The 12607-nt window shown below is 53.1% G+C and overlaps 1 protein-coding gene across 3 annotated transcripts in view; it reads right to left on the bottom strand.

Moving 5' to 3' along the window:
• Window positions 1-12607, bottom strand: part of robo1 (roundabout, axon guidance receptor, homolog 1 (Drosophila)) — a 384177-nt gene that overhangs the window by 61357 nt on the left and 310213 nt on the right. For all 3 annotated transcript variants that reach the window (XM_031791145.1, XM_031791146.1, XM_031791147.1), the window contains 2 exons: window positions 11570-11741; window positions 4829-5032 (listed from right to left, as the gene is read on the bottom strand). In XM_031791145.1, coding sequence (XP_031647005.1) covers window positions 4829-5032; window positions 11570-11741 — 376 coding nt within the window. The remainder of the gene's footprint in view (window positions 1-4828; window positions 5033-11569; window positions 11742-12607) is intronic.

Here is a 12607-nt window from a genome sequence, read left to right as displayed (position 1 = left end):
GGAGGGTATGGGGAGGGCATGGGGAGTGCATGGGGAGGGCATGGGGAGGGTATGGGGAGTGCATGGGGGAGGATATGGGGAGGGCATGGGGAGGGTATGGGGAGGGCATGGGGAGGTCATGGGAGGGCATGGGGAGGGTATGGGGGAGGGCAGGGGAGGGTATGGGGAGGGCATGGGGAGTGCATGGGGAGGGTATGGGGAGGGCATGGGAGGGCTCTAGGGCTTGGGGAGGGCATGGGGAGGGCATGGGGGGCATGGGGAGGGCAATGGGGAGGGCATGGAGAGGGCATGGGGAGGGCATGGGGAGGGTATGGGGAGGGTATGGGGAGGGCATGGGGAGGGTATGGGGAGGGCATGGGGAGTGCATGGGGAGGGTATGGGAGGGCTTGGGGAGGGCATGGGGAGGGCATGGGGGGCATGGGGAGGGCATGGGGAGGGCATGGAGAGGGCCATGGGGAGGGCAATGGGGAGGGTATGGGGAGGGTATGGGGAGGGTATGGGGAGGGCATGGGGAGGGTATGGGGAGGGTATGGGGGCATGGGGAGGGTACGGGGGGGGCACGGGGAGGGTACGGGGAGGGTACGGGGAGGGCATGGGAGGCATGGAGAGGGTATGGGGAGGGCATGGGGAGGGCATGGGGAGGGTATGGGGAGGGCATGGGGGGGTATGGGGAGGGCATGGGGAGGGCATGGGGAGGATATGGCGAGGGCATGGGGAGGGCATGGGGAGGGTATGGGAAGGGCATGGGGAGGTCATGGGGAGGGCATGGGGAGTGTATGGGGAGGGTATGGGGAGTGTATGGGGAGGGCATGGGGAGGGTATGGGGAGGGTATTGGGAGGGCATGGGGAGGGCATGGGGAGGGTATGGGGAGGGCATGGGGAGGGCATGGGGAGGGTATGGGGAGGGAATGGGGAGGGTATGGGGAGGGTATGGGGAGTGCATGGGGAGGATATGGGGAGGGCATGGGGAGGGTATGGGGAGGGCATGGGGAGGTCATGGGAGGGCATGGGGAGGGTATGGGGAGGGCATGGGAGGGTATGGGGAGGGCATGGGGAGTGCATGGGGAGGGCATGGGGAGGGTATTGGGAGGGAATGGGGAGGGCATGGGGAGGTCATGGGAGGGCATGGGAGGGTATGGGGAGGGCATGGGGAGGGTATGGGGAGGGCATGGGGAGTGCATGGGGAGGGTATGGGGAGGGCATGGGAGGGCTTGGGGAGGCATGGGGAGGGCATGGGGGGCATGGGGAGGGCATGGGGAGGGCATGGGGAGGGCATGGGGAGGGTATGGGGAGGGTATGGGGAGGGCATGGGGAGGGTATGGGGAGGGTATGGGGCATGGGGAGGGTACGGGGGGGGCACGGGGAGGGTACGGGGAGGGTACGGGGAGGGCATGGGGAGGGTATGGGGAGGGCATGGGGAGGGCATGGGGAGGGAATGGGGAGGGTATGGGGAGGGTATGGGAGTGCATGGGGAGGATATGGGGAGGGCATGGGGAGGGTATGGGGAGGGCATGGGGAGGTCATGGGAGGGCATGGGGAGGGTATGGGGAGGGCATGGGGGAGGGTATGGGGAGGGCATGGGGAGTGCATGGGGAGGGTATGGGGAGGGCATGGGGAGGGCATGGGGAGGGCTTGGGGAGGGCATGGGAGGCATGGGGAGGGCATGGGGAGGGCATGGGGAGGGCATGGAGAGGGCATGGGGAGGGTATTGGGGAGGGTATGGGGAGGGCATGGGGAGGGTATGGGGAGGTCATGGGGAGGGCATGGGGAGGATATGGGGAGTGTATGGGGAGGGCATGGGGAGGGCATGGGGAGGGCATGGGGGAGGGTATGGGGGAGGTCATGGGGAGGGTATGGGGAGGGTATGGGGAGGGCATGGGGAGGGCATGGGGGGCATGGGGAGGGCATGGAGAGGGCATGGGGAGGGCATGGGGAGGGGTATGGGGAGGGTATGGGGAGGGGAGGGGAGGGTATGGGGAGGGTATGGGGAGGGTATGGGGGGCATGGGGAGGGTACGGGGAGAGTACGGGGAGGGTATGGGGAGGGCATGGGGGAGGGTATGGGGAGGGTATGGGGGGCATGGGGAGGTTACGGTGAGGGTACGGGGGGGGGCACGGGGAGGGTACTGGGAGGGCACGGGGAGGGTACGGGGAGGGAATGGGGAGGGTATGGGGAGGGCATGGGGAGGGTATGGGGAGGGCATGGGGAGGTCATGGGGAGGGTATGGGGAGGGCATGGGGAGGGTATGGGGAGGGTATGGGGAGGGTATGGGGAGGGCATGGGAGGGTATGGGGAGGGTATGGGGAGGGTATGGGGGGCATGGGGAGGGCATGGGGAGGGCATGGGGAGGGTACGGGGAGGGTACGGGGAGGGCACGGGGAGGGTACGGGGAGTGCACGGGGAGGGTGGGGGAGGGAATGGGGAGGGTATGGGGAGGGTATGGGGAGGGCATGGGGAGGGCATGGGGAGGATATGGGGAGGGCATGGGGAGGGCATGGGGAGGGTATGGGGAGGGCATGGGGAGGGCATGGGGAGGATATGGGGAGGGCATGGGAAGGGCATGGGGAGGGCATGGGGAGGATATGGGGAGGGTATGGGAAGGGTATGGGGAGGGTATGGGGAGGCATGGGGAGGGTATGGGGAGGGCATGGGGAGGGCATGGGGAGGGTATGGGAAGGTCATGGGGAGGGTATGGGGAGGGCATGGGGAGGGCATGGGAGGGCATGGGGAGGTCATGGGGAGGGCATGGGGAGGGCATGGGGAGGGTATGGGAAGGGCATGGGGAGGTCATGGGGAGGGCATGGGAAGGGTATGGGAAGGGTATGGGGAGGGCATGGGGAGGGTATGGGGAGGGCATGGGGAGGGCATGGGGAGGGTATGGGGAGGGCATGGGGAGGGTATGGGGAGGGTATGGGGAGGGTATGGGGAGGGCATGGGGAGGGTATGGGGAGGGTATGGGGAGGGTATGGGGAGGTCATGGGGAGGGTATGTGGAGGGCATGGGGAGGATATGGGGAGGGCATGGGGAGGGTATGGGGAGGGCATGGGGAGGTCATGGGGAGGGCATGGTGAGGGTATGGGGAGGGCATGGGGATGGCATGGAGAGGGCATGGGGAGGGCATGGAGAGGGTATGGGGAGGGCGTGGGGAGGGCATGGGGAGGGCATGGGGAGGGCAGGCAGGCAGCAGCTGCAACGCCTACAGCGCCTACAGCCGCATATTAAACCAGGCAGCACAGGAAAGAGCTACACAGAAAGCCAATAGCACTCCTTCATACTCCGTAAACTATTGTGGGCAGAGGTTGGGCATGTACTGAACCCTGTCACATCGGATCCAGTCAGGTAAACTCCCTGCAGGTTAGGTAGGCCGTGTCCACTACTAGAGAGCACATAGAATCTGACACTGACAGAGAGTGAAAAGCACAATGGTATGGTAAGGAATCTTATGCAACAGTATGACACAATGTTTCAAACTCTCATTTGCATCATAAGCTTTCACTCAAAACTATTCCATAAGTATACTTCAAGCTAGAGAAATGTTAGTTTCTCCTTGATTCATGCTCATCATAGCAAGTTGTTCTGTCTTTCCAGACATATTCAGGTGGGAACTGCTAACAGAAACTGGTGCGACCGGAAGACGCACTTCAAAAGAAGAACTACACACACAAAAACACCCTGGTAGGATCAGAGAGAGGGAAATATGAAACAGAATAGAAAGACATCACTGCAGGAGACAGATCCATTTTCACCTGCAGATGTTCAAGGGCTTTTAACTTTCTCAAAGTACTAGGGACCATTTTCAGACGGTAGACCTCACCTCAAGTCAAATGATACAGCACTATACAAGACTTTCATGTAAGAGGAGGCATTGTTGAGGGGATGGAGGGATTGTTGAGGGGATGGAGGGATTGTTGAGGGGATGGAGGGATTGTTGAGGGGATGGAGGGATTGTTGAGGGGATGGATGGATTGTTGAGGGGATGGAGGGATTGTTGAGGGGATGGAGGGATTGTTGAGGGGATTGTTGAGGGGATGGAGGGATTGTTGAGGGGATGGAGGGATTGTTGAGGGGATGGAGGGATTGTTGAGGGGATAGATGGATTGTTGAGGGGATGGAGGGATTGTTGAGGGGATGGAGGGATTTTTGAGGGGATGGAGGGATTGTTGAGGGGATGGAGGGATTGTTGAGGGGATGGATGGATTGTTGAGGGGATGGAGGGATTGTTGAGGGGATGGAGGGATTGTTGAGGGGATGGAGGGATTGTTGAGGGGATGGATGGATTGTTGAGGGGATGGAGGGATTGTTGAGGGGATGGATGGATTGTTGAGGGGATGGAGGGATTGTTGAGGGGATGGAGGGATTGTTGAGGGGATGGAGGGATTGTTGAGGGGATGGAGGGTTTGTTGAGGGGATAGATGGATTGTTGAGGGGATGGAGGGATTGTTGAGGGGATAGATGGATTGTTGAGGGGATGGAGGAATTGTTGAGGGGATGGAGGGATTGTTGAGGGGATGAAGGGATTGTTGAGGGGATGAAGGGATTGCTGGGGGGGATCGAGGGATTGCTGGGGGGGATTTGATACAGTAACTGGAGTTTTTAAGGATAAATTAATTGAAAACTAAGAGCGGCTTAATTGAGAGCTGATATGAGAGTAGGCGTAGGAATCACACAATGACCCTTAACCACTGATACAATCTCAGCTATTTTTCATCCTATTAACTGTTACATTAAGGGTTGAGAATAAAGTTACCTGATCCTAGATCAGTGCTTGAGGACACTTTGAGCTAGTGATTCCAGTGTGCTGCGATTAGGTGAGGCATGTTGTACTGACCCTTGCGGATGCCTGCGTAGTTAGTGCTGAGGCCACTCCTCTTCTTACGCTGTCGGTAGAGCCAGATACTGAACACCATGAGGATGATCCAACATGCCGCTCCTATCCCTGCTATGAAGGCCGGCTGCTTCACCACCTCACTGATCTGTTGGGACAGGGTGTTCTCTGGCTCCAACACACCCTCCGTCACATGTCCTGATGAGTCTAGAGGGGGGAGAGAGGATAGGAGGAGAGAGGATAGGGGGAGAGATGATAGAGGGAGAGAGGATAGGATTGGAGATGGGCGGAGGATGAGGAGGTGAGAGGAGAGGGGGCAGGAACAGGAAAGAGTAAGAGCAAAGAGAGGGGATAGAATGATGAGGAGAGGGGTACAGTGTGAGGAGATGAGAGGAGAGGGGTACAGGGTGAGGAGATGAGAGGAGAGGGGAGGGGAGGGGTACAGGTTGAAGAGATGAGATGAGAGGAGAGGAGAGGGGTACAGTGTGAGGAGATGAGAGGAGAGGGGTGCAGGGTGAGGAGATGAGAGGAGAGGGGTGCAGGGTGAGGAGATGAGAGGAGAGGAGAGGGGTACAGGGTGAGGAGATGAGAGGAGAGGGTTACAGGGTGAGGAGATGAGAGGAGAGGGGTACAGTGTGAGGAGATGAGAGGAGAGGAGAGGGGTACAGTGTGAGGAGATGAGAGGAGAGGAGAGGGGTACAGTGTGAGGAGATGAGAGGAGAGGGGTACACGGTGAGGAGATGAGAGGAGAGGGGTGCAGTGTGAGGAGATGAGAGAGGGGTGCAGGGTGAGGAGATGAGAGGAGAGGTGAGGGGTGAGAAGGTGAGGTAGCGATAGAAGAGTGATGGAATGGGGAGATAAAGGCAGAGGGGAAAGTAAGAGATGGTGAAGACATAAAGAAGGGATTAGGAAGGATGAAAGGAGACGGTCAGGAATGTCAGCGGGCCAGAGCAGGTCGAGTGTCAGAGGAGGCAGAAAGTACACAGGAATGAGCAAAGGAGGAGCAAGGAGGGAGGACATGGGAAGTAGTAAAAAGGGGAGAAAGAGAGAGAAGAAAGGAAATGTTATTTGTTATTTTCAACTTTTTACTTATCTATTCTTTTCTTGACACTTTTTTCCTTAACTTCTTAAAGCATTGTTGGTTAAGGGCTTGTAAGTAAGCATTTATTTCACTGTAAGGTCCACACCTGTTCTATTCGGTGCATGTGACAAATACCATTTTATTTCATTTGATTTATTTTAAACACAAAAGTCCAACCATGTGGAAAAGCCTGAAACGGGGAATGATTTTGAAGTTAGAAAAAGCTAAATGAAGTCAGGAAAGGGCATACATATGAACGTTGTCTTTTCTTTTGACATACAAAAGACTTCTTTCATCTCTGCAGGTGAGTGTAAGGCTGGGCCTGGGCTGTGGAGCAGCAGAGATGGAACGCTCTCTCTATTACAAAAGAGCTGATCCCAGAACTGATCCCAGTCAACAATGGCAGGTAATCAGACAAAAGGTCTCAACCCAGGAGATTTAAGCATAATATATTCGTATCAGAATTGAACCAGGAAGCACACTACCTGAATGTTCCACACACCCAGCACACTATAGCCCTTTAATGTGCAGCTTGGGTTTGTCTTTCTGTTAGCTTTTGCAACTGTTCTACTAGTCAAAATGAACCGTCAGAACGAGTGATCACACTACAAAAGCCTGTTTTCTTCATGTGTCTAGTCTCCCTGTGCCTCACATGAAAGTGTTGTCCCCCTAAGAATTGTCTTCATGTCAGCTTGCTTATCTAATTTTCTTCATCTTTTAATTTTTTTTTTTTTTTAAATCTCTCTTGTTTCATGTTGCAACCATTTTTATCTTTACAGACTCACTCAGCCAGAGGCAAACAGGTTTCCCCAAATTCCAGTGGTGCTACCTCTACCCATCTCTCTCTCTCTCTTTGTCGAGTTGGGGAGCCCTCTCTCTCTCTTTTCTCTCCTTCCCCACTACTATGTGGATTTCATGAGTGTTTCTGTGAGGATGGAAGCAGAGTAGCGATGTGACTAAACAGTCCTCAGGGATTGTACAGGTATCTAGGCTGCTATGCCATGACGCAAACAAGCCTATAGTGTGACAAATGCATTAGGGTGAAGCGCTGGTCGCGTTTTTCCACTCCAGTGTTGGAACATGGCAACAGGCGCCGCTGAAAGCCCTCAAGTGAGAGAAATTGTATCAGTCACAGCTTCCTGCTTCTCCATGCCCATTGCAGCCCACTATAACACACACAGACACACAGCTGTCCCTCTACCAAGCACCCAGCTGCCTGCTTCTCCATGCCCATCCCAGCCCACTTTAACACACACCGACACACAGCTGTCCCTCTACCAAGCACACAGCTTCCTGCTTCTCCATGCCCATCCCAGCCCACTTTAACACACACCGACACACAGCTGTCCCTCTACCAAGCACCCAGCTTCCTGCTTCTCCATGCCCATCCCAGCCCACTATAACACACACAGACACACAGCTGTCCCTCTACCAAGCACCCAGCTTCCTGCTTCTCCATGCCCATTCCAGCCCACTATAACACACACAGACACACAGCTGTCCCTCTACCAAGCACCCAGCTTCCTGCTTCTCCATGCCCATCCCAGCCCACTATAACACACACAGACACACAGCTGTCCCTCTACCAAGCACCCAGCTTCCTGCTTCTCCATGCCCATCCCAGCCCACTATAACACACACAGACACACAGCTGTCCCTCTACCAAGCACACAGCAACGCTGTTCCATGTTGTTATCATTTATTCACTTTACCGTGAGCAGATTTGTCGTAGCTCAGATCTGTGGAGTATTCTAACAGAGGATCTTAAACAGCCTGGGCTATATGAGTGAAGACTGAATTATATTCATCCCAGGTAGCTATAATTCATGACTGACTGATGTGCCAGGTATCAACAGTACTATACTGTACATACATAGTGCACTGTAGCTGATCTTGACACTCCACATGACAAATGGAGAGAGAAGGAATTTGTCTGGAAAATAACTTGCTACATTGGGTTTACAGCCCCTCCAGTATCGTAATCTTGACAGGTAAGCTAATAAAGGGTTAATAAAAACATCATCTCAAAACACACAGTTGTGCCAGAGATCATGGTTTATTGCTCTTGTTAAGCACTAGAACATTGCCTCTTTGACTGGAGAAGAGAACAGAAAAGAGCATGCAAGAACAGGGCAGAGCAGAACAGGGAAGAGCAGGGCAGAGCAGAAAAGGGCAGAGCAGGGCAGAGCAGAACAGGGCAGAACAGAGCAGAGCAGGGCAGGGCAGGGCAGGGCAGAGCAGAACAGGGCAGAACAGAGCAGAACAGGGCAGGGCAGGGCAGAGCAGAACAGGGCAGAACAGAGCAGAGTAGAACAGGGCAGAGCAGAACAGGGCAGAGCAGAGCAGAGCAGAACAGGGCAGAGCAGAGCAGGGCAGAGCAGAACAGGGCAGAACAGAGCAGAGTAGAACAGGGCAGAGCAGAACAGGGCAGAGCAGAGCAGAACAGGGCAGAGCAGAACAGGGCAGAGCAGGGCAGAGCAGAACAGGGCAGAGCAGAACAGGGCAGAGCAGAACAGGGCAGAGCAGAACAGGGCAGAACAGAGCAGAACAGGGCAGAGCAGAACAGGGCAGAGCAGAGCAGAACAGGGCAGAGCAGGGCAGAGCAGAACAGGGCAGAGCAGAGCAGAACAGGGCAGAGCAGAACAGGGCAGAGCAGGACATGGCAGAACAGGGCAGAACAGGGCAGAGCAAGGCACAGCAGAACAGAGCAGATCAGAACATGGCAGAGCAGAACAGAACAGAACAGGGCAGAGCAAGGCACAGCAGAAGAGAGCAGAGCAGGGTAGAACAGAGCAGAACATGGCAGGACAGAGCAGAGCAGGGTAGAACACAGCAGAGCAGAGCAGAGCAGTTCAGGGCAGGAAAGGGCAGAACAGAGCAGGGCAGAACAGAGCAGAACATGGCAGAACAGAACAGAACAGAGCAGGGCAGAGCAAGGCACAGCAGAACAGAGCAGGGCAGAACAGAGCAGAACATGCAGAACAGAACAGAGCAGAGCAGGGCAGAGCAAGGCACAGCAGAACAGAGCAGAGCAGGGTAGAACAGAGCAGAGCAGGGCAGAACAGAGCAGAACATGGCAGAATAGAACAGAGCAGGGCAGAGCAGAGCAGAACAGAGCAGAGCAGGGCAGAACAGAGCAGAGTAGCGCAGGGCAGAGCAGAACAGAGCAGAGCAGGGCAGAACAGAGCAGAACATGGCAGAATAGAACAGAGCAGGGCAGAGCAGAACAGAGCAGAGCAGAGCAAGGCACAGCAGATCAGAGCAGAACATGGCAGAACAGAACAGAGCAGGATAGAAATGGAGCAGAACAGGGTAGAACAGAACAGAACAGAGCAGAACAGAGCAGGGCAAAACAGAGCAGAGAAGAACAGAGCAGAACAGAGCAGGGCAGAGCAGAACAGAGCAGGGCAGAGCAGAACAGAGCAGGGCAGAGCAGAACAGAGCAGGGCAGAGCGGAACAGAGCAGGGCAGAGCAGAACAGAGCAGGGCAGAACGGAGCAGAACAGAGCAGAACAGAGCAGGGCAGAGCAGAACAGAGCAGGGCAGAGCGGTACAGAGCAGAACAGAGCAGGGCAGAGCGGAACAAAGTGGGCAGAGCAGAGCAGAACAGAGCAGGGCAGAGCAGAATAGAGCAGGGCAGAGCGGAGCAGAACAGAGCAGAAAAGAGCAGGGCAGAGCAGGGCAGAACAGAGCAGAACAGGGCAGAGCAGAGCAGGGCAGAGCAGAACAGAGCAGAACAGAGCAGGGCAGAACGGAGCCGAACAGAGCAGGGCAGAGCGGTGCAGAACAGAGCAGAACAGAGCAGGGCAGAGCAGAACAGAGCAGGGAAGAGCAGGGCAGAACAGAACAGGGAAGAGCAGGGCAGAGCAGAACAGAACAGAGCAGAGCAGGGTGGGGCAGCCAAGTGTCATGACGTTGGCCTCTTTGGGTATAGCAAGCCCCATCCCCCTCTCCCTGCCTCCCCCTTGCCTCCTTCAACTAGGCTGCTGTGGTCAGAGAGACGTCGTAAATTCCTGAGGATCTCCTCATGGACACACAGTATAGAGAGAGTACATTTTCATAGAGAACAAAGGAATTCCTTCCACCTCACAGAACTTGAGGTACGAACAAATTTCATGTTCAGGAGAAAGTATAAAAGATCGGTGAAGAATCCAGCTACGAACTGGTCCGTTTGTTACAACTTGGGGAAGCTTATGGGAGACAGTGTGGCCACATTACCATAACGCTGTTTATATAATAGCCTCAGATATTGTTGTATAAGATGAATGAGTGAGTATGATACTGTTTACACAATTTTACAATGTCATTTTGGACTGTTTAATGAAGGAAAACTCAAAAAGGGGATTGGAGTTAACTAAATCAGAGGACCTCCCCTGAGCCCAGTTAGGGTCAGACAGCCCTGAGCCCAGTTAGGGTCAGACAGCCCTGAGCCCAGTTAGGGTCAGACATCCTGGGACAGCCCTTTTCTGCCATTCTGAATAAAACCCAACTTTGAGAAATGATCACCAGACCAGGTTGTGGACCATTGCTGAATCTTTTAACCATACCACGTGGTTAAACTCTTAGACTATCGATACCGACAGAATAAGAACAAGTCTTTGATATTAATTACTAGTCTGCAGCTAGGAATTCGGTATCATTGAACGCGAAGAACGACATCCGCTGAAACATCTATCCATAACAACATGAATGAATGTTACTGAACTACCCATTCTAACCATGTCAGAGTGAGAGAGACGGACAATTCTACAAAAGAATCAAACTTTTCACCAGCGATCAAGACGACACACTGAGCGTAAATGAAAATATCTGAAAGGTTATATTAGGAAATTATAACCTTGTAATCTTAATATTTTTCCTTGGTGCCCCGACTTCCTAGTTAATTAGTTACATGATTAATCAGTCTAATCGCGTAATACTAATTACAGAGAATCTTTGATAAAAACTATAAATCTTCAGTTTAATGATAGTAAAGACACGACACAAGCTTCAAGAAATGAACTGCTGCCTAGTAAGAATTTCATGAACCGTTTTATCACAATGTCAGCCAGGTAAAAACCATTGATGCTGTACAGTGACAGTGGTCAACAAAGCATTAAGATAGAATAACATGTCACTGTCAGTCAGGTAAAAACCATTGAGGCTGTACAGTGACAGTGGTCAACACGGCATTAAGATAGAATAACATGTCACTGCCAGTCATGCTCATCACACACTGTTTATGAGGTCTGACGTGGCTATAATTGCTACGGTAATCATTTCAATGACACATCTAACCACTATTATAGACCAAGAACAGGTGAGCAGACAGGGGAACAGAGGAATTCAGGGATTTGCTTCATTGTAAAACGATGTCATACCACTACTTTAATGTTAATATGACAGCTGTAAACGTAGATGAATAAACCCTTCAGAATAAGATTAAAGGGAAGTCAATGCTACAAAATGTCCATTGACTATTTGCCAGCTATTGAGGTTAAAGCAGGTGGTGAAGTTATTAGGCAGTAAGCCTTGGAATCCACGCTGTACGAAGTTAACAATGAGGACACATAGAAGAAGGACATGTCCCTGCTCTTCCTCCTCTTCCACCCGATGGAAAATAATGTTATTTGAACCTTCTGCTGGGTGCAGAGAAATGCAGGTCAGAGTTCTCCTCCACTCACCTATCTGGAAGAAGGTGACGTCAGACTTGACCCCTGGGCCTGCCCCAGTGCTGGCTGCGACCTCCACACTGTAACGGATCCCTGGAGCCAGGCTGGGGATCAGCAAGGAGAAGGTAGAGCCGTCCACCGTACGGTTGATATGGTATCTGCTCTCATTCCCCAAACACCAGATCTGACAGGACAGAGAGAGAAGACAATATAACAGTGTTCTGATGGTGGTGTGACATGTACAGCAAGTTAGCTACTTCTGGTTGATGCTAATGTATCATTTCAGCGCAGATTGAATTATTCCACCCAGGTATTCCACATATAAAAACACTGGGACACATTTTTCTGTGTTTCTGGGTGTGTTCCACACAGAGTCTATATTAGCTGTGGTAGCCATGTCCCCCTGTCTGAGTGAGTGTAACCGAACCCCATGAAAAGCTAAGTGTGGGTCAGTACTCACCTCCATAACCCTACTGCAGCAGCGCAGGTTTATCAGAAGACTCACATGGAGGAGATAGGGCTCTCTCAGGCTAACTCAATCCAGGGCTCTCTCAGGCTAACTCAATCCAGGGCTCTCTCAATCCAGGGTCACAAAGTGCTTCATTCATTCTTCTCAGCATGAGGGCTGCTAACCTCAACATCCTGAACCTAGCTAACCCCAGCATCCCGAACCTGGCTACCCCCAGTATCCTGAACCTGGCTAACATCAGCCAGGCTAAGCATCTCAATGTGAAAAAAACTGTTTGCATGTTCTTCACAAAGAGGGCAACAGATGCTACTGAGCCAGATGTCTATGTGTCAGGGGAGAAGCTCCAGGTGGTATCCGATTTTAAGTACCTTGGCATCATACTTGATTCCAACCTCTCTTTTAAAAAGCATGTGAAAAAGGTAATTCAAATAACCAAATTCAACCTAGCTAATTTCCGATTTATACGAAATTGTTTGACTACAGAGGTAGCAAAACTGTACTTCAAATCTATGATACTCCCCCACTTAACATACTGCTTGACTAGTTGGGCCCAAGCTTGCTGTACAACATTAAAACCTATT

This window comes from Oncorhynchus kisutch, linkage group LG15, assembly GCF_002021735.2.
Source record: "Oncorhynchus kisutch isolate 150728-3 linkage group LG15, Okis_V2, whole genome shotgun sequence".
In the NCBI taxonomy this organism is placed as follows: Eukaryota; Metazoa; Chordata; class Actinopteri; order Salmoniformes; family Salmonidae; genus Oncorhynchus; species Oncorhynchus kisutch.
This window is presented reverse-complemented; position numbering and strand designations above follow the sequence as displayed.